The sequence below is a fragment of the Euprymna scolopes genome, chromosome 8, assembly GCF_053919585.1.
Source record: "Euprymna scolopes isolate OS-2025 chromosome 8, ASM5391958v1, whole genome shotgun sequence".
In the NCBI taxonomy this organism is placed as follows: Eukaryota; Metazoa; Mollusca; class Cephalopoda; order Sepiida; family Sepiolidae; genus Euprymna; species Euprymna scolopes.
Genome location: NC_136489.1, coordinates 22,462,514 through 22,484,913, shown reverse-complemented (window position 1 = coordinate 22,484,913; position 22,400 = coordinate 22,462,514). Strand labels below are relative to the sequence as shown.

Genomic DNA, 22,400 nt, shown 5'->3' with positions numbered 1-22,400 from the left:
CTTTACTCAGTTAAAATACTACAGAGGTCAGGTTAGTTGTGTTGGATATGATCACAAAGATTTTAAAAAATGTTAGTTGTGTTGGGTATGATCACAAAGATTTTTTTAAATGCCAGTTGTGTGTAGTATGATCCCAAAAGAATTTAAAAATATTAGTTGTTATGGGTATGATCACAAATATTTTTTTAATGTTAGTTGTGTTGGGTATTATCACAAAGATTTTTTTAAAATGTAAGTTGTGTTGGGTATGATCACAAAGAATTAAAAATATTAATTGTTATGGGTATGATCACAAGTATTTTTTTAATGTTAGTTGTGTTGGGTATGATCACAAAGATTTTAAAAATGTTAGGTGTGTTGAGTATGATCGCAAAGAATTTAAAAAATGTTAGTTGGCTTGGGTATGATCACAAAGAATTTCTTAAATGTTAGTTGTGTTGGGTATGATCACAAAGATTTTTAAAAAATGTCAGTTGTGTTGGGTATGATCACAAAGATTTTGACGAATATATTATTAGCAGGAGGTGATAAGAACAAGCCAAACCGGTACTAGAATCGCTGGATAAAATATATTGAATCGCTTTGATAGTTTTTTGTCTTGATTCAAGAGGAGGGCCACTGTTGACCTTATATGGATTAATACTACCAATGTATTTCTTTACAATTTAAAGCGTCTCTAACTGAATTTACACTGCTAATTTTGCTACTTTAATATTTGCAATTAGATCATTTTCTACGATGATTTCTTTTACGTTTCCGTTTTGTATTATATTTCTATTACAACAATTAATCTCCACTCAAAATGCTTTGCTCGTCACATGCAAAGGTAAAAACGACAAAAGAAAACGGGATCCTGATGCCTAACTTCTACTGAAAACGGACATATCGGCATATTGATAGATCGACCATATCGACATCAATATGTTCGACATTTCACAACTCGCTTAATAACAACAGCAAAAGCTGCAGCAGCAGGAAGATGATGGTTGCTAAGTGGTTAACGATATTGACTGAAAACCTAGGTGTGCCACCTTAACGACACGGATTGACAAGTTCGAACATATTTCTTACACAGAAACACTGAAGGGTGTTGGCACCTTCTAAGTAGTCACTTTCGTAAGTACTAGGTGTCTTTCTAGAATAGAATCTAATTAGGAAGACACCAGGGAAATGACTACCATCAATAATCATTTGAGTTATGCAAAATGTACAAATGATGCTCAACAGCAACAGCAGCAGTAGGGAGGTGATAGTGGCTCAGTGGTTAACGATGCATGCTGACAACCTTGGTGTGGCAAGTTCGAACCCATTTCGTTTCACAGAAACATTTTCACTTATAAATATTGTCAACTGTCACGTGGTCCTTCTCAAAAGTACCCGCTATTGTTCTAGAAAAATAAATGAAATGAATGAATCCTCAACAAACAAACAGTAACAACAATCATAAAAGCAGTTATCTCGAATGCTAAAGCAAACTCAGCAGTAAAAATACATACTTTAATAGTGACAGTCTTATACAACATTTAGTTTAATTTGCTCGTTCATATACAGTGTAAACATATCGTAATTCTTTCGTTCAATATTTATTATAAAAACGAATGGTTTTATGATAAAAGCAATCGTCTCCCAAGAAAATTATCAAAGCACTTACCATCATGGCGTTGTTTTGTTTATTCTGGTTCTGTAGTTGTTCTTGTTCCAATGTTGCTATTGTCTGTCTGTGAATCTGCAGCATATTCTCAACTGATTCTTTATTAAAACCTAGATTAATAAAAACGAAAAAGCGGTTATTAATATACCTGAGTTAAAGTAAAACATTCACAGTAAAAATTCGTATTGTTACCACTGTAACATTGCGAAGAAGGATAGGGGTTTTATACTCCGATCGTCTGTAGATCGATTAGAGGACTATGTAAATGGAATAATGATAAAAAAATAACAGAGAAGTATTTTGGAAAGAAATGGGCACGTAAGAATATGACGGACCAACGAGCCGGCCGATAGACAAAGCCTTGTTTCTAGATTCGTAGGCGCATATAAAATACTAGTTAAAACCAAAACGTTCTTATATTAATGAATCGCTACTGATCTAGATCAAATACCACTCAAGAATAAGGGTTTACGATGAAGAATATTATGAGACGATTGAAAATAATGAGAGGAATGAACAAAGTTTGATTACTTTTTTTAGGACATTTTACAAGTACTTATTGAGATTGAATTTTGAAACGATCATTATAGGCTGAAATGTAAGCGGTCCCCTAGTAAATCTCTGTTATTACTAAGCCAGCACTTATCAAAGCCAAAAGAAACTCGAGTATTTAATGGAACAAAATGTAGTATCAGTTCTGACCTCGGTTTTCTTAATTTTGTCCGAATTCTTCTAGGGAAAATTGAATGTTATCCACATTAAAAACATATATCGCGTCTAACTTTGCCCCCCCCCGTGGGAAGCTAAGTAAATACGCACACAGAGTTGGTTTATTTACGTACCTTTCTCCTTCAGCTTGTCGATCATTTCTGCCTGTTTCATTTCCAACTGAATCTTCGTCTCCTTCAGCAGTTTCTCCCTCATGTCCTGTAACAGGTGGGCGTGTTTCACGTCCATCTCACTCTCGGCCTCCACCAACACGAGGTCATGATGGGATTCTAATTTCTGTTTTTCTTTCATGTGTTCAAACGCGTCTGAAATAACCAAAACAAATTTACTTTATTTTATTAATATTCTTTTATTACATTTTCACCCCAAACAAGGCAAATTGCCACTTTGGTGTAGGGGGCTACTATCAGGGGCAACAATTACTGAGGCACTATGTAGGGATTAGGACAGCAAGATGTCGGTTCACGTTACACTTGAACTTCTGCATATCAGTACAGTTGGGGAACCAGGGACCTGGAATGGAATTCCAGAGTCTAGTGGTTCTGGGGAAGAAACTACTGGAGTAGAAAGATCTTTTACATCTGTGTGGGGGTGGGATTTAGCTGCCTGTCGGGTTTGTCGAGGGTGTCTACGTCGTGGGGGGCACAAGTGTTTGCAGTTCGCCAGAGTATTCACCATTAAAATACTTGTAGAACAGGCAGAGGGATGCAACATTTCGTCGATAGGACAGAGCTGAAACTTAGATGCCAGTTCGGGGCCTATCAGATTGGCGATTCTCTTTTGAACCTTGTCTAGGAGCGAGAGACTAGTAGCAGATGCACCAGCCCAAATGTGACAGCAATACTCCATACATGGGCGAATGGTGGCTTATAGAGGTACAGGATACTTTCGGGTGTTAGTAGTTTTCTATCACGGTAGAGAGAGCCTACCTTCTTCGCAGCGGCTCTGGCAACGCTTTCAATGTAATTGTTCCATCTCATGTTTCCTGTGAACGTTAGGCCAAGGAGTTATAAAGATGTACTCTCAGATAAAGAGTCACTGGCCATTGCTATTGGTGGCAGAGAAGGTTTCTTGTACTTATTGAAGGAAACTAGTTTAGTCTTGGCAGCATTGAATGTGACCATCCATTTTTGGCCCCATTTCACTACAGATTGGAGGTCATCCTCTAGCGTTTTTGCCATTTCTTTAGATATGTGTTCATAGCCGATTTCAATGTGCTCCTCCTACGATATATAATAATATAAAAAATTATTTACATAAAATGTTGAATTATATTCAGTAACACATTTTTAAAAAGGATCAGCGTTCATAAGTGTCCCTACATATATGTACAGGTTATAACACAAAACTATTGAATTTGCCATTATTATTAATTATCGAATATGTATTAAATAAGATGAGTTATGTGAAATCGAGAAAAGAAAATTTTGTGGGTGAGGGATGTTAGTGATTGATTTCTTTTTCTCCAAGATGGGTGAAATTTAGAGGGAGGGGTATCAGTCACAAGTTCGTCGGAGTCGTTTTAGCGCGGCTCGGTACTCTTTTAGGAAGGCAGATTCTCCCCACGGCCTGCGACGGCTCTCGATAGAGGGGCCAAAACGAGGTCTGGAAAGGCGGCAGTAACCGCACGGTTGATCATCTTGCATACGGTGACTCAGGAAAGCCAGCCTCTCAACGTATCGGTGACACAAGCAAGCCTCCCCCACACGGACGTTAAATACAGACCTGTCAGCTAACCCAGTGTCTTCCTCTGTCCCAAAGGAGCGACACAAGAGTTCGACCGGAGCTTTTAGGTGTTGTGCAGGCAGTGTATTTATTTGCTTCCCCACTGAGCAAATTAGGCACAAGGCCGTTTTTTAATGTGGAGAGAAGGAAGGGGGAGGGAAAGGGGGATCCTGCTCCCGAGAGGTGGGAAATGGGAGGTGGATAGTAACTGTTGGTCTGTAGGGTGATCCCTACATGTACCAAGGTCTGATATGTGGGGTTACCCCCACATATGGTCTTTGCTTGCAGTTTCTGTCGCCCGGTGGGTGGGCCCAAAGGTGTTCTGCAGGCAGGGGAAGTACGGTCAGTCGGTAAAGGATAAGAGGAAATTGCATTCATTAGCAAAAGCTCTAGCTAATTTGCATATTCTTTTAAAAATTCATTTTCATTAATTCCTTATTAGTTTTTTCGGTTTTCTTATGGGATGATCATCTTTAGTTAACTATTACGTGTAATTATATTCATGCAGATATTCTACATGATTTATACTTGCTTAATATTTACTTAAAATGTAATAGTAAATGCAAACATCTTTCTATATATATTATGTATGCGTATGTATATTCGCTTAAAAACCTTTACTTATCAATCTCCTCTGTCGATTTTTAGTTTACATAGATGAAACTTAATATATAGAGTATTTGAACTCTTGCTAAACTTTATATTCAGGTTTCAGCCGGGGAAAATCAGTGCAAAAGTGTGAAAATTAAAAAAATTGGAATTTGCCAGTTGAAGGTCGAACGACGGTATTACGAATATGCATACGTAACGTAATAGTTATTGGTTTATGTTTTAATGTTTAGCTTTGCAGCAAACATGTCTTCATAGCAAAAGAAAAAGTAAATCGTAAGCTAACCGTTTTAGTTTCGATTCTCGGTGGCGGCGCACGAGTCTCTCTCTCTCTCTCTCTCTCTCTCTCTCTCTCTATATATATATATATATATATATATATATGAGAAAGAGAGAGAGAGAAAGAAAGAAAGAAATAGGTGCATATAAATATAGAGTATATAATTGGTTTGGATCATTATATTTTTTGTTAATTTTCTTTTTTCGTGCAAGAACTGCCTGATGTTGCTGCCATAGTCATGTTGACTCGAGTACTTTCAGATCCGTCTGAATGCCTCATATAAATAAAAGATAAAGTAGATGTATTGATGTGTGTGTGCCTGTGTGAAAGTATTTAACTGATATACTCTTAAACTACCGGTCATATAAAGCTGAAATTAGTAAGAAATCCTATGATTAACCCATGATGGTTTATAACGATTACAATCTTCGTTTGGATGGCTGATAAACGCGTTCAGAAATATGACAAGTTGAAATTTGAATTGTCTATTTTAACTTACCGAAATATTTCTATTACTTTTGCACATACTCAAATTTATTCATGGTTTTAACGGGTTTAATTTTAAATCTTTCTTATCTATCTGCCGATATCTACAAACGGTAGGGAACGTGGCTGGGGCACTGAATGTTTTGGGTTCGATTCCAGCTGATGCCATCCAAGTCATTTTTTCTGTTACAGTATTATATATATATATATATATATATATATATATATATATATATATATATAATACTGTAACATAATGTATATATATATATATATTGCTTTTCGTCAATAAATCTCTTGATATTAAATACATTAATTATTAATTATTCATGCTACTTTTACCGAAATTTAAGCTTGTCATCGCTTTTATTAAAATTATTTTGTTTTATTTGCTTCTACTTTATGGAAAATTTGTGTTATCTAACTGAAAGATTTGGAAATTAGAGGCAGGACACGAATTTTAGTTGGTAAGTTGTTTAGAAATGGCGCAGTTTTCAGAAATATGCACGGTTGACTTAGCAAAAATTCATACCAAAAATATACTCACAGAAATTGTTTGTGTTATTTGATGAAGCATGACTAAACGAAAAAATGTTGCCTAAATACACCCCCCACACACAGACACATATATATTGCTTTACAATAATCATTTAGTTTAATGCGCCCTTTCCTTTCTTTCTTTCTTCCATTCTTTCCTTTCTTTTCTAGTCTTTTCTCTCCCTTTTACGCCCTCTCTCTCCCTCTCTCCCTCTTTGTGTGTGTCTCTCTCTCCTTACTCCTACTTCTCTTATCGATCCTTTTTAATTACGTCATCACGTTAATTTCGCCTTTGCGCATTTTGCAAATCACACTTCAATTAAAGAAGGAATATTCCTGCTAATTAATGCGTAAACTTGTATTACAGAAAACTGAAATGGACATCTCACCTGCTTTTCCTTCTTGAAGATCTTTCTTGTAACGCTTCTCGAGCTCTTCTAACTCAATTTTGTGTTTGGCTCTCTAAATTAAACATTAAATAAAAGAAAGATTTCTCAGGACTTTACAAATAAAATATTCAAATACGATTTCGATAGTTATAGAATGGTTTGGAAAATATCATTTAACTCATAGAAATGAAACACATTTATTCGTTCACAAATATTCAATAACAATATGAATCGTTTCGGGTGATTTGTAAAATATAATTAAAACGATACTAATTAAGCACTTATTTGTATGCAATAAGTTTTAATGAATGGATAGTAATAATGCTAGAAACCACCTCACCTCAAAGAAAGAAAAGGTGTGTTCTCTCTGCTACCTGCACGAGGAAACCAGACGAAGACGTGAAAGATGTGGCGTGTTTTATAGTGGACGAGATAAGCCACGTTATTTGTTGCAAGAGTTACTGAGCATAAAGGAGGCCAAACTAATGGACGGTGGCGGTATTTTGATCATTTTTGCGAATTTAACTGTTACTTAAGTGCAATTGTTTGAACTTTTGCACAATGTTTATCGAGTATATATGCAAGATAGTTTGTAAAGTTCTTATTCATGTGTCCAGTTGCTCCTATAATTACCGAAATTGTAGAGACCTTCGTAAGATTCCAGTTCCTTGTCATGTCATGAATAAGACCTTGGTATTTCATTATCTTCATGTCATGACTTAAACCTTGATATTTCATTATCTTTTTATGTCATGACTTAGACATTGGTATTTTATACCTTTTGATGTAATGAATTAGACCTCGGTATTTCATTATATTTTCATTTCATGAATAAGACCTTGGTATTTTATTATCTTTTCATGTCATCCATAAGACCTTGGTATTTCATTATCTTTTCATGTCATGCATAAGACCTTGGTATTTCATTATCTTTTCATGTCATGCATTATGTTTTCATGCCATGAATAAGACCTTGTTATTTCATTATCTTTTCATGTCATGAATTAGACCTTAGTATTTCATTATCTTTTTAAGTCAGGAATAAGACCTTGGTATTTCATTATTTTTTTTATGTCAGGAATAAGACCTTGGTATTTCATTATCTTTTCATGTCATGCATAAGTGCTAGTATTTCATTATCTTTTCATGTCTGGCATCAAACCTTTCATGTCATGAATAAGACCTTGTTATTTAAATATCTTTTCCTCCCATGCATAAGACCTTATTATATCATTATCTTTTCATGTCATGCATAAGACCTTGGTATTTCATTATCTTTTCATGTCTGGCATAAGACCTTCTATTTGATTATCTGTTCCTGTCATGAATAAAACATTCGTATTTCATTATCTTTTCATGTCATGAATTAGACCTTAGTATTTCATTATCTTTTCATGTCATGAATTAGACCTTAGTATTTCATTATCTTTTTATGTCAGGAATAAGACCTTGGTATTTCATTATCTTTTCATGTCAATCATAAGACCTTGGTATTTCATTATCTTTTCATGTCATGAATAATACCTTGGTATTTAATTATCTTTTCATGTCATGCATAAGACCTCGGTATTTCATTATCTTTTCATGTCATGCATAAGACGGTGGTATTTCATTATTTTTCCATGTCATTAATAAGACCTTGGTATTTCATTATCTTTTTATGCCATGCATAAGATCTTGGTATTTCATTATCTTTTCATGTCATGCATTATCTTTTCCAGTCATCCATAAGACCTTGTTATTTCATTATCATTTCATGCCATGAATAAGACCTTGTTATTTCATTATCATTTCATGCCATGAATAAGACCTTGTTATTTCATTATCTTTTCACGTAATGAATAAGACCTTGCTATTTCATTATGTTTTCATATCATGTATAAGACCTTGGCATTTCATTATCTTTTCATGTCATGCATAAGACCTTGGTATTTCATTATCTTTTCATGTCATGCATTATGTTTTCATGCCATGAATAAGACCTTGTTATTTCATTATCTTTTCATGTCATGAATTAGACCTTAGTATTTCATTATCTTTTTAAGTCAGGAATAAGACCTTGGTATTTCATTATTTTTTTATGTCAGGAATAAGACCTTGGTATTTCATTATCTTTTTATGTCAGGAATAAGACCTTGGTATTTCATTATCTTTTTATGTCAGGAATAAGACCTTGGTATTTCATTATCTTTTTATGTCAGGAATAAGACTTTTGTATTTCATTATCTTTTCATGTCAATCATAAGACCTTGGTATTTCATTATCTTTTCATGTCATGAATAATACCTTGGTATTTCATTATCTTTTCATGTCATGTATAAGACCTTGGTATTTCATTATCTTTTCATGTCATGCATAAGACCTTGGTATTTCATTATCTTTTCATGTCATTAATAAGACCTTGGTATCTCTTTATCTTTTCATGTCATGCATAAGACCTTGGTACTTCATTATCTTTTCATGTCTGGCATAAAACCTTGGTATTTAATTATCTTTTGATTTTATGCATAAGACCTTGGTATTTCATTATCTTTTCATGTCATTAATAAGACCTTGGTATTTCATTATCTTTTTATGTCAATCATAAGACCTTGGTATTTCATTATCTTTTCATGTCATGAATAATACCTTGGTATTTCATTATCTTTTCATGTCATTAATAAGACCTTGGTATTTCATTATCTTTTTATGTCATGAATTAGACCTAGGTATTTGATTATATTGTCATGTCATGAAGTAGACCTTGGTATTTCATTATCTTTTCATGTCATGAACTCTGAAGTTTATGTAGAAGATCAGAATAGTAATTGTCTGTATTTTTTAGATGAGGTGTTTTCATTGATTGAGATTGTCGGACTGACTTACTCATCTTGACGATAACAACCATGATGCGGAAGTCAGTCCGACAATCTCAATCAAAGAAGATCAGAATGTCACATTTTGTCGAAAGCCTTCAAAATGTCAGCACAATAGCCCTACCATCTATTGAATTATCCATAAACCTAGGGATTTGTACAATTACAAAGGGTCAAATATTAGCAGTTAAACGAAAATCACGAAAACCATACTTAACATCACTAAAGAGACACACATTTTCCAGAAAGTAAAGAGTCTTGCATTTGAACAACCGCCTTTAGAATTTTCAGAGTTTCAGATGAACCGTTTTTAAAGTTAACCTGAAATTGGATTAAATCAACTTCAAATCACTGCAAAACTCGGAATTTAACTGTCTTCTGTTAATCAACCGCTTGCATGAGGGAAAATAATCATTATTATCTTGCTTGTACCCAACAAGAGCTTTAAAGTCATAATAATTAATTAATATTTTTACATGAGTATGTATGTTGAGGGTGCCTTAGAATGGGGCGAATAAAGGATATTAACTAATACTGAGTTCGAATTTTTTCCTAACTCCTATTCACCCCAAGCATTGCATATTTTGCCTTGGGAGTAAGGGGCTACTATGTAGGGTCATTCATACAGAGACACTATATATAAAGTTGGTCAATGTACATTAGTACAGTATGAGAAGCAGGAAAGGGAATTTCTAAGTCTATTAGTTCGGGAGAAGAAATTAATATAGTAGAAAGCTATCCGGCACCTACGAACCTCTACAGTGGAGGTTTAGGGTTAGGGTTAGGTTTAGGGTTGGGGTTATAGTAAGGGTTAGGTTTAGGGTTAGGGTTGGGCTTAGGGTTAGGGTTATGGTAAAGTTTAAGGTTACGGTTAGGGTTACGGTTAGTGGAGGCGGTGGATTTTGATACTTATCGAGTTAGTCGAGGGTTAGGGTTAGGGTTAGGGTTAGAGTTAGGGTTAGTGGAGGCGGTGGATTTTGATGCTTATCGAGTTAGTCGAGGATTAGGGTTAGGGTTAGGATTAGGGTTAGGGGAGGCGTTGAATTTTGATGCTTATCGATTTAGTCGAGGGTTAGGGTTGAGGTTATTTTTTTGGAAAGGGTTAGGATTAGTGGAGGCGGTGGATTTTGATGCTTATCGAGTTAGTCGAGGGTTAGGGTTAGGGTTAGTGGAGGCGATGGATTTTGATGCTTATCGAGTTAGTCGAGGGTTAGGGTTAGGGTTAGGATTAGCGGAGGCGTTGAGTTTTGATGCTTATCGAGTTAGTCGAGGGTTGGTGTAAGGGTTAGGGTTAGTGTTAGTGGAGGCGGTGGATTTTGATGCTTATCGAGTTAGTCGAGGGTTAGGGCTAGGGTTAGGGTTAGTGGAGGCGGTGAATTTTGATGCTTATCGAGTTAGTCGAGGGTTAGGGTTAGGGTTAGGGTTAGTGGAGGCGATGGATTTTGATGCGTATCGAGTTAGTCGAGGGTTAGGGTAAGGGTTAGGGTTAGTGGAGGCGGTGGATTTTGATGCTTATCGAGTTAGTCGAGGGTTAGGGCTAGAGTTAGGGTTAGGGTTAGTGGAGGCGTTGAATTTTGATGCTTATCGAGTTAGTCGACGGTTAGGGTTAGGGTTAGGGTTGGTGGAGGCGGTGGATTTTGATGCTTATCGAGTCAGTCGAGGGTTAGGGTTAGGGTTAGGGTTAGGGTTAGGGTAAGGGTTAGTGGAGGCGGTGGCTTTTGATGCTTATCAAGTTATTCGAGGCTTAGGGTTAGGGTAAGGGCTAGGGTTAGGGTTAGGGTTAGTGGAGGCGATGGATTTTGATGCTTATCGAGTTAGTCGAGGGTTAGGGTAAGGGTTAGCGTTAGGGTTAGTGGAGGCGTTGAATTTTGATGCTTATCGAGTTAGTCGAGGGTTAGGGTTAGGGTTAGATAGGGTTAGTGGAGGCGATGGATTTTGATGCTTATCGAGTTAGTCGAGGGTTAGGGTAAGGGTTAGGGTTAGTGGAGGCGGTGGATTTTGATGCTTATCGAGTTAGTCGAGGGTTAGGGTTAGAGTTAGGATTAGTGGAGGCGTTGAATATTTATGCTTATCGAGTTAGTCGAGGGTTAGGGTTAGGGTTAGGATTACGGTTAGTGGAGGCGGTGGACTTTGATGCTTATCGAGTTAGTCGAGGGGTAGGGTTAGGGTAAGGGTTAGGGTTAGGGTTAGTGGAGGCGTTGAATTTTGATGCTTATCGAGTTAGTCGAGGGTTAGTGTTAGGGTTAGGGTTAGTGGAGGCGATTGATTTTGATGCTTATCGAGTAAGTCGAGGGTTAGGGTAAGGGTTAGGGTTAGTGGAGGCGGTGGATTTTGATGCTTATCGTGTTAGTCGAGGGTTAGTGTTAGGGTTAGGTTTAGTGGGGCGGTGGATTTTGATGCTTATCGAGTTAGTCGAGGGTTAGGGTAAGGGTTAGGGTTAGAGGAGGCGGTGGAGTTTTATGCTTATCGAGTTAGTCGAGGGTTAGGGTTAGAGTTAGGGTTAGAGTTAGGGTTAGTGGAGGCGTTGAATATTTATGCTTATCGAGTTAGTCGAGGGTTAGGGTTAGGGTTAGGGTTAGTGGAGGCAATGGATTTTGATGCTTATTGAGTTAGTCGAGGGTTAGGGTTAGGGTTAGGATTAGGGTTAGTGGAGGCGGTGGACTTTGATGCTTATCGAGTTAGTCGAGGGTTAGGGTTAGGGTAAGGGTTAGGGTTAGGGTTAGTGGAGGCGTTGAATTTTGATGCTTATCGAGTTAGTCGAGGGCATGGGTTATGGTTAGGTAGGGTTAGTGGAGGCGATGGATTTTGATGCTTATCGAGTTAGTCGAGGGTTAGGGTCAGGGGTAGGGTTAGTGGGGGCGTTGAATTTTGATGCTTATCGAGTTACTCGTTGGTTAGGGTTAGTGTTAGTGGAGGCGGTGGATTTTGATGCTTATCGAGTTAGTCGAGGGTTAGGGTGAGGGGTGGGGTTAGGGTTAGTGGAGGCGTTGAATTTTGATGCTTATCGAGTTAGTCGAGGGTTAGTGTTAGGGTAAGGGTTAGGGTAAGGGTTAGTGGAAGTGGTGGATTTTGATGCTTATCAAGTTAGTCGAGGCTTAGGGTTAGAGTAAGGGCTAGGGTTAAGGTTAGTGGAGGCGATGGATTTTGATGCTTATCGAGTTAGTCGAGGGTTAGGGTTATGGTTAGTGGAGACGTTGAATTTTGATGCTTATCAAGTTAGTCGAGGGTTAGGGTTATCGTTAGTGGAGGCGATGGATTTTGATGCTTATCGAGTTAGTACAGGATTAGGGTAAGGGTTAGGGTTAGTGGAGGCGGTGGATTTTGATGCTTATCGAGTTAGTCGAGGGTTAGGGTTAGAGTTAGGGTTAGTGGAGGCGTTGAATATTCATGCTTATCGAGTTAGTCGAGGGTTAGGGTTAGGGTTAGTGGAGGTGATGGATTTTGATGCTTATCGAGTTAGTCGAGGGTTAGGGTAAGGGTTAGGATTAGTGGAGGCGTTGAGTTTTGATGCTTATCGAGTTAGTCGAGGGTTAGTGTAAGGGTTAGGGTTAGTGTTAGTGGAGGCGTTGGATTTTGATGCTTATCGAGTTAGTCGAGGGTTAGGGCTAGGGTTATGGCTAGGTTTAGGGTTAGGGTTAGTGGAGGCGTTGAATTTTGATGCTTATCGAGTAAGTCTAGGGTTAGGGTTAGGGTTAGGGTTAGTGGAGGCTGTGAATTTTTATGCTTATCGAGTTAGTCGAGGGTTAGAGTTAGGGTTAGGGTTAGTGGAGGCGATGGATTTTGATGCGTATCGAGTTAGTCGAGGGTTAGGGTAAGAGTTAGGGTTAGTGGAGGCGGTGGATTTTGATGCTTATCGAGTTAGTCGAGGGTTAGGGCTAGAGTTAGGGTTAGGGTTAGTGGAGGCGTTTAATTTTGATGCTTATCGAGTTAGTCGAGGGTTAGGGTTAGGGTTAGTGGAGGCGGTGGATCTTGATGCTTATCGAGTTAGTCGAGGGTTAGGGTTAGGGTAAGGGTTAGGGTAAGGGTTAGTGGAGGCGGTGGATGTTGATGCTTATCAAGTTATTCGAGGCTTAGGGTTAGGGTAAGGGCTAGGGTTAGGGTTAGGGTTAGTGGAGGCGATGGATTTTGATGCGTATCGAGTTAGTCGAGGGTTAGGGTAAGGGTTTGCGTTAGGGTTAGTGGAGGCGTTGAATTTTGATGCTTATCGAGTTAGTCGAGGGTTAGGGTTAGGGTTAGGGTTAGGTAGGGTTAGTGGAGGCGATGGATTTTGATGCTTATCGAGTTAGTCGAGGGTTAGGGTAAGGGTTAGGGTAAGGGTTAGTGGAGGCGGTGGATTTTGATGCTTATCGAGTTAGTCGAGGGTTATGGTTAGAGTTAGGGTTAGTGGAGGCGTTGAATATTTATGCTTATCGAGTTAGTCGAGGGTTAGGGTTAGGGTTAGGATTACGGTTAGTGGAGGCGGTGGACTTTGATGCTTATCGAGTTAGTCGAGGGTTAGGGTTAGGGTAAGGGTTAGGGTTAGGGTTAGTTGAGGCGGTGAATTTTGATGCTTATCGAGTTAGTCGAGGGTTAGTGTTAGGGTTAGGGTTAGGGTTAGTGGAGGCGGTGGATTTTGATGCTTATCGAGTAAGTCGAGGGTAAGGGTAAGGGTTAGGGTTAGTGGAGGCGGTGGATTTTGATGCTTATCGTGTTAGTCGAGGGTTAGGGTTAGGGTTAGGTTTAGTGGGGCGGTGGATTTTGATGCTTATCGAGTTAGTCGAGGGTTAGGGTAAGGGTTAGGTTTAGTGGAGGCGGTGGATTTTTATGCTTATCGAGTTAGTCGAGGGTTAGGGTTACAGTTAGGGTTAGTGGAGGCGTTGAATATTTATGCTTATCGAGTTAGTCGAGGGTTAGGGTTAGGGTTAGTGGAGGCGATGGACTTTGATGCTTATCGAGTAAGTCGAGGGTTAGGGTTAGGGTAAGAGTTAGGGTTAGGGTTAGTGGAGGCGTTGAATTAGTATGCTTATCGAGTTAGTCGAGGGTTAGGTTTAGGGTTAGGTAGGGTTAGTGGAGGCGATGGATTTTGATGCTTATCGAGTTAGTCGAGGGTTAGGGTAAGGGTTAGGGTTAGTGGAGGCGGTGGATTTTGATGCTTATCGTGTTAGTCGAGGGTTATGGTTAGGGTTAGGTTTAGTGGGGCGGTGGATTTTGATGCTTATCGAGTTAGTCGAGGGTTAGGGTTAGGGTTAGGGTTAGTGGAGGCGGTGGATTTTGATGCTTATCGAGTTAGTCGAGGGTTAGGGTTAGGGTAAGGGTTAGGGTAAGGGTTAGTGGAGGCGGTGGATTTTGATGCTTATCAAGTTAGTCGAGGCTTAGGGTTAGGGTAAGGGCTAGGGTTAAGGTTAGTGGAGGCGATGGATTTTGATGCTTATCGAGTTAGTCGAGGGTTAGGGTTAGGGTTAGCGTTATCGTTAGTGGAGGCGTTGAATTTTGATGCTTATCAAGTTAGTCGAGGGATAGGGTTATCGTTAGTGGAGGCGATGGATTTTGATGCTTATCGAGTTAGTCGAGGGTTAGGGTAAGGGTTAGAGTTAGTGGAGGCGGTGGATTTTGATGCTTATCGAGTTAGTCGAGGGTTAGGGTTAGGGTTAGTGGAGTCGATGGATTTTGATGCTTATCGAGTTAGTCTAGGGTTAGGGTTAGGGTTAGTGGAGGCGATGGATTTTGATCCTTATCGAGTTAGTCGTGGGTTAGGGTTAGGGTTAGGGTTAGTGGAGGAGGTGGATTTTGATGCTTATCAAGTTAGTCGAGGCTTAGGGTTAGGGTAAGGGTTAGGGTAAGGGTTAGGGTTAGGGTTAGGGTTAGTGGAAGCGGTGGATTTTGATGCTTATCGAGTTAGTCGAGGGCTAGGGTTAGGGTTAGGGTTAGTGGAGGCGACGGATTTTGATGCTTATCCAGTTAGTCGAGGGTTAGGTTTAGGGTTAGGGTTAGTGGAGGCCGTGGATTTTGATGCTTATCAAGTTAGTCGAGGGCTAGGGTTAGGGTTAGGGTTAGTGGAGGCGACGGATTTTGATGCTTATCCAGTTAGTCGAGGGTTAGTGTTAGGGTTAGTGGAGGCGATGGATTTTGATTCTTATCGAGTTAGTCGAGGGTATGTACTATCTATTAGATTGAAGATAGTTTTTGACATTTTCGAAGAAAGAGAGAGAGAGAGAGAGAGAGAGAGACTAGTGGTAGATGCGCCAGGCCATATGTGGCAACAATACATTATACATATGCGAATGGTTGCTTTGAAGAGATGCAAGATACTTTATTGCATGAGTAGTTTTATTTATTGGAGTATGTTGTAGCCTACAGAATACTGAGAGATTTATGGAACAGAATACGTTTAAGAGAGATGAAACGGACGTATAACCAAGGTGGAGCATAATGAAAGGTTTTTTGCGACAGAATTCTTTAGAAGTTAAGCGAGAAAATATTTTTAAATGTGATGTCTTAAATATCCAGCGTTAATTCCTTCGGTACTGACAGAACGAAAACAATTTACTCCCGTGCAGTTCTGAAAAGGATTCAGTTCAAATTTTATATGGATTTCAGAGTTCGATATAAAGACTGAAAAGTTCGAAAAGTTATACTTGAAGAAGTTTGAGGGTAACATCGATCGGAACATTATGAGATAAAAAATGGAATTAAATGTTTCTTACAATTTCATCAAGAGTCGCCGTCTTTTCGCGACTCAATTTTTCGTCAAGTTCTTTCGCTCTTTTTAATTTGCTTTCATCGTAGTTCGTCTTCACTTCTTTTAAATTATCCATTACTTCTTCTGTTAAGTTTTTCACTTCATCATCAGGAATAATTCTTTCCCTACAATTTAAGAATATATACATATATATATATATATATATATATATATATATATATATATATATATATATATATATATATATCCTGCTTTTTGGGAGTACAAAATGTGAATATTGTAATCATGAAGAGAAATTTTATTGTTCATGATTAAAAGAGTAAAATACGTTTAAAAAAATGAGAAAGGAGAAAGAAGAGGAAAAAAAAGGAGGATTCGGCTGACCAGTTTCGCCCTCGCTTTTCCACAGTTGAATCGAGTGACTTGCGATTATGAAGAGGAAAACAATGGAAAAAAGTACATTATTAAAATACAGCAGCGTTGCGTTATATTTACAGGCGAAAGAAAAAATACAGAAATCTATTAAAATAAAGCAACCTAAGAGACATTCCCTGTGTTTGCAGAGTGAATACCTCTTAAACCGAACATAAATTGTCTCTATGATCTTAAAATTGCAATATATATATATATATATATATATATATATATATATATAACATAAGTTCTATAATGTTTTCCGGTTCTTTGTCGAATCGTCATCAGGTGAAAAGCATTTAGACAAAAAACAAAACAAAAAACAAAAAAGATTCCAATCTCGTAATATCAGCATTATCGTCTCATGATACATAGTATTTCGTTAAGCATTTTAAAATAATATTACTAGTTTCATGGACAACGTTTTTAGTTGTAGATAGCTAATAATAATATTTAACATTACTCAAACTATATTAACATATAAAAGGATAGTTCCAAACCTAAGCCTCCTATTTTTTACTCAAAAAGTTGAAAAGCTACTAAAACGGGAGTGGTATCAATAGAAACAGCGGCCTTTGTGCTCCAGAATTTGTTTTTCCACGTAGGCACCATTATTCTCAATGCACTTTTTCTAACAGAGAACGATGGTCGTGCACGGGCGCCCGGGGAGCGTTTTGTCTTGCGGAGGCTCTACCAAAAGTAAAGCGTCCTAATTTTTTTAACTCGAAAAGTTTTGTGCTCCAGAATTTATTTTTCTACATAGTCACCACAATCATCAATGCACTTTTGCCAGAAATTCAATGACGCGTCCCTGTTTCTGACACACAACCGTGACAGGGATTGCTTTCTTAGAGTTTCACAACATAAATATCTACAATAGAGAGATGAAACTTTCAGGTTATAAATGCGTAAGTTCAGTCATCATAACAATGCAATTTACAATTCTCTTTGATCCGATTGGGATGGAATTGTACTACTGTAATCAAACGCAACCAAGTTTTAAATTACCAGGAAAAGCCAGAACTATATTGTACATAGATAAATATTTTAAATTGACAAGCGTAATAAAATTAGACTTTTTGCTATAAAAAATTTAAAATTAGACTTTTTGCTATAAGAAATTTAAGACCCAAATCTTATATTAAAAACAACTCCTCCCGCAAAATTAGAAGGAATCAATGTCATTTAAAATGTTTGTCTTTTAAGAAAATACAACTCTTACAATAATACAGGGTGTCTCAATAAAATGTATACACTCTTTAAATTATTTCAATTCGCTACATGAATACGCTATGTCATGTTCCCAAGAGATGTTTAGGAATAAAGAATGGCACTTCCAGTAGGATGGAACACTTCCCCACTATCATCATGACGTAAGAGCATATCTTGGTAGTCACCTGCGAAACAGATAGTTAGGACGAAGAGGAAGTATCGAGTACTGTCCACGCTCACCGAATTTGAGCCTCTCCCCCTTGGATTTTTCTCTTTTTGGAAGGCGATGTGGGGCATGTTAAACACAGGGTTCACACCAAAAAAACGAGCTACAATGAATTAGTTGAAAGCAACCATTGAAAGAAGATGTGTCAATATACCAATAGAACTGATTAGCAACGTTTTCGATTCAATCAATGAACGTTGTCAGCTGTTCATCGATCATAATGGCCATTAATTTGAACACTTTCGATAATTATTTGGTTTCTATAGTTGTTCACAGTAGTTTAATGCATGAAGCTTTTCTTTCTTATAATAAATGTTGGTTTTGGTTTTATAGCCATTTAAGGAGTGTATACATTTTATTGGGACACCCTATATTAAACTAGTGCCTATATTGATTAACGACAACTCTCCTCTCTCGCCGCCTCACCATAAATGGTGTTACTTCTCGTTCAATTTATCAATCTGCAAAAACGTAACTATCCCTTTCGATTTTAAACAAATTCTAGATATTACATTAAAATAATACATTATGAAGCCAATTTTAACAAGATAAAAATACTCGAAGCTATCTATAACTAAAAACGTTGTCTATAAAACTAGTAAAATAATTTTAAATGCTTAACGTGAGACGATAATTCTGATATTACGAGATTGAAATGTTTTTTTCTTTTTTGCTTTGTTTTTTTGTTTTTTTTTTTTTTGTCTAAATGCTTTTCACCTGATGACGATTCGACAAAGAACCGGAAAACATTATAGAACTTATGTTAATGTGTTTGATGCTTGATATTAACCCAAAAAGATCATAAGAAACTCTAATATATATATATATATATATATATATATATATATATATATATATATATATATACATGAGAGAGAGAGAAAGGCAGACAGACAGAGACAGTGATACATTCTTCGATTGATTTTACGCTTTTGAGGAAAGGAAATAAAAACCGTCATATCTTTATGAATAACTTTTCATAATTCAAAGTACACCTTTTAGATAATCTTTTGTCAGATGCTGCTCCTCTGAAAAAGTTGTGCTTCCATCAGAATCATCAGATGGAACTTGAACCTTAAGAACGCGGTCTTTATAATGTCCTTCGAGAGGCGTCTGAACGTCAGTTTGATCTAGCATCTCGTCGTTGGTGCTACAAGCGGCGCGCTTGATGTCTTTTACGAATGCGTTTAACATATAATAGCAAATAGGTGATTTTCTAAGGAGGTATTACGCGGAGTTCAATCATGGTAAAAATCCATATGACCTTCCACCAGTCATGATCTCCGTTTAGTTCTTGATGGCAGTGTACAGCAACTAAGTATAACAATCTTAGTTGAATCTGAATTCTTTTTCGAAAATAAAAGGCGACATGACGTGGCCTTCGCTCAAAATATACCCAAAGAACATCACAATTTGAAAGAACTTAGTTTGCATAAGGCGCGGGATTTTGTTTGGTTTGGTTGTTTTATTTTTCGGTATATCAACCCTTTCAAATCTTTTCTGTTAGCCACTGCTTCCATATTTCCATCGGAAAGAAAAAAGAAGAGGCTTAGGAAAAGTTAAACGTGCGCACAGACTGTTGGATCTCGTCAGAGAAGAAAAGGGGTATTCGAAGGAATTCGAGAGAGTTGTATTAAAAAGATATTCCGAAGGAATTCGAAAGGTATTCAAAAGGTATTGAAAAGATATACGAAAGGTATTCAAAATGTATTCGAAAAGTTTTCAAAGGGTATTAAAAAATCAAAAAGTATTAAAAAGGTATTAAAAAGGTATTCGAAAAGTAATAAAAAGTTATTCGAAAAGTATTGAAAAGGCATTCGAAAGATATTCGAACGGTATTCAAAATGTATGAAAAAAATATTCGAAAGTTATAAAAAAGGATATTCGTAATATATTCAACAAGTATTCAAAAGGTATTGAAAATTTATTCAAAAGGTATTCTGAAGTTATTCAAAGGGTATTCGAAAGGTATTTATATGGTATTCGGAAGATATTCAAAAAGTATTTAAAATGTTTTCAAAAGGTATTAAAAAGATATCGAAAGGGTATTCAGAACGTATTCGGAACATATTTAAAAAAGTATTCAAAAGGTATTAAAAAATATTTAAACAGTATTCAAAAAATATTCGAAAAGTATTCAAAAGGTATTCGAAAGGTATTCCAAATTTGGTTTTAAAAAATTCGAAAGGTATTCGAAAAGTATTCGAAAGGTATTCGAAAGGTATTCGAAAGGTATTCGAAAGGTATTCGAAATTTGTTAAAAACATTTTCGAAAAGTATTCGAAAGGTATTCGAAAACACGTCAGATGAAAAGAAATGCGTTTTGTACGGTTGCTAAGAGTGACAGGAAAAGACCCATAAATAAATCTCGGTTGCTAAGAGTGACAGGAAAAGACCCATAAATAAATCTCGGTTGTTTCAAAAAACGAACTACAGTTATTCCTTGTCTTGTGTTCCTTACGGCGGAGTCTGCGGCGTGTTAGGTTTCTGCATATTAACTATTGCATTACAGAGTTATCACGACAAATACCGAAGGTAGCCAATCCTGTCGAATTGGAGTGAGTTTTAATATCTTTGATCTATGTAGACCAACACTGATTGCCTCTCTATATTTTTTAAATTTTTATTTAAATAAATACGCTTTGGCCATTTCTTTTAGACTGAAATATGGTATAGAATAATTTGAAGTAGTAATAGAAAAAATATTACTTTTTGAATTTCTTTAGGATTGAGATTTGTTGAGTTGCTATGCGGTCAAGGAGTTCCCCATTGTCTAGGTCTTGTGCATCCTACAGGAAAAAATAATGAACAATTAATAATTAAAACACATATATAAAAATACGTTAAGGCATTTCATGTACCTACGTTTATTACACACCTTTTACACACATTTCAAAAATAGCATCGTCTGATTAGCAAAGATATTGATTGATGATATCACTAAGGTAAATAATTCCAACTTTACCAATTTTAAAAGTGCTTGTTCCAAAATTAAATTATATTGTCGTTAACTAAAACGTTCACCGACTTACGCGTTGTTTACACAATAGCACCATATATTTTTATACAAACGTCACTTCCGGTATTTAAAAAGTACTTTTATAACATGTGCATATTTTGCAATTGTGAATTTTTGAGATGGAGTATGAATGTTTGTATTGTTTTTGACTGTTCGGACAGTTATTCCCATCTTGGGTGTTATTCGAACAAAATTTCGATCGTTGAAACCTACGAACTTCATCGAGTGTAACATCTATGTTTTTCTTTTTGTTTGTTTGTTTGTTTGTTTGTTTGTTTTTTCAACTAAGGAACAGGGTTTATCTCTATATTGTAAGAAATCGGACCGTAGGTTTGAGGGTGTGTCCGTAAATTATTTTTTAAAAAGTCACTTTTCAGGGGTCACCAGGGTATTTTTTAAGACTTTCAGACTGAGTATTTCAGCTGGTGTAATTTTAATTAAGCATAGAAGAAACATATTTGTTTTATACACTTAGGAAATATTTAGCTAAAAAAAACAAGAATTTTAACAAAAGAAACGTCATAATTTTCGGAATAGTACTGATCCTTACAGACATTGATTAGGTCAAACAAATATTATCTATAACAATAAATTATACCGATTGATTTAAAAAAAAAGCTCTGAGGAATTTTCTCGGGTCCCCATAGTCAAGATAAAAATACTACTCTGGCACTTCACGTTCGTACGTAGGTTATCACCTTTCTACACACATTTAAAAAAAGATCATCCGATTTGCGATTTGTGGGTAAGTTGATATCGCTAAAGTAGAACAATTCGATTTTACTCATTTCGAAAATGAATTGTTCCAAAATTGAATTATATCGCTCCGTCGACCAAAGCAGTATAATTTTGAATAAATACTTTTTCTTAGTAGCATTTAAGTCATTCATTTTATTATTTTGGGGAGAGGGGAGAACGAATATGATTATTAAAAGTAAATTATGCAACTTTATCTATACAGCACCGTGGAATTTCAAAAATATCCCACTATTGAGTGCATGTTAAATAAAAAGTAATAACACAAAAAAGACGCATCAAATTTAATTAACAAGTTATAATGTAATGGAAGCGGGTGCGACTCAATAAACCTGTTGTATAATCGACTATGCATTTTGAATTGTGAGTAAATGAATCGCATTGTGGTCAAAAAGGAAGACAAAACATTGTATGTAAATTGTGTATATTAAATTTTTGCAATGTTTTAACCCTAAAATGTTTTTAAAAGAATTACTAACTGTAATATCATTTTTCTGTTGTTAGTTATTTACCCTATAATATATATAATGCCATATGAACATGAAAATATGAATTAAACAACCTGTAAAAATTGCATATTTTTATTTAAATATGAATATCAGAAAACATGCCACATAGGTATTAAAACATGATTAAAAGAAAACATAATAATGGTTCATATACATTAAAATATGAATTAAAAACATAATAACGGCACATACAAATACAAATATGAATAAAAACATAATAATGGCACATATACGTTAAAATATGAGCAAAAAAATCAATAATGGCACATATATATAAAAATATGAATAAAATAAAAACATAATATTCGCACATACACATTAAAA

General features: G+C 36.4%; 1 protein-coding gene across 2 annotated transcripts in view; it reads right to left on the bottom strand.

Moving 5' to 3' along the window:
• Window positions 1–22,400, bottom strand: part of LOC145283508 (uncharacterized) — a 204,787-nt gene that overhangs the window by 66,352 nt on the left and 116,035 nt on the right. For both annotated transcript variants that reach the window (XM_080132342.1, XM_080132343.1), the window contains exons 14-18: window positions 20,502–20,581; window positions 15,945–16,104; window positions 6,407–6,479; window positions 2,494–2,685; window positions 1,652–1,761 (exon numbers count right to left, since the gene is read on the bottom strand). In XM_080132342.1, the coding sequence (XP_079988468.1) occupies window positions 1,652–1,761; window positions 2,494–2,685; window positions 6,407–6,479; window positions 15,945–16,104; window positions 20,502–20,581 (615 nt within the window). The remainder of the gene's footprint in view (window positions 1–1,651; window positions 1,762–2,493; window positions 2,686–6,406; window positions 6,480–15,944; window positions 16,105–20,501; window positions 20,582–22,400) is intronic.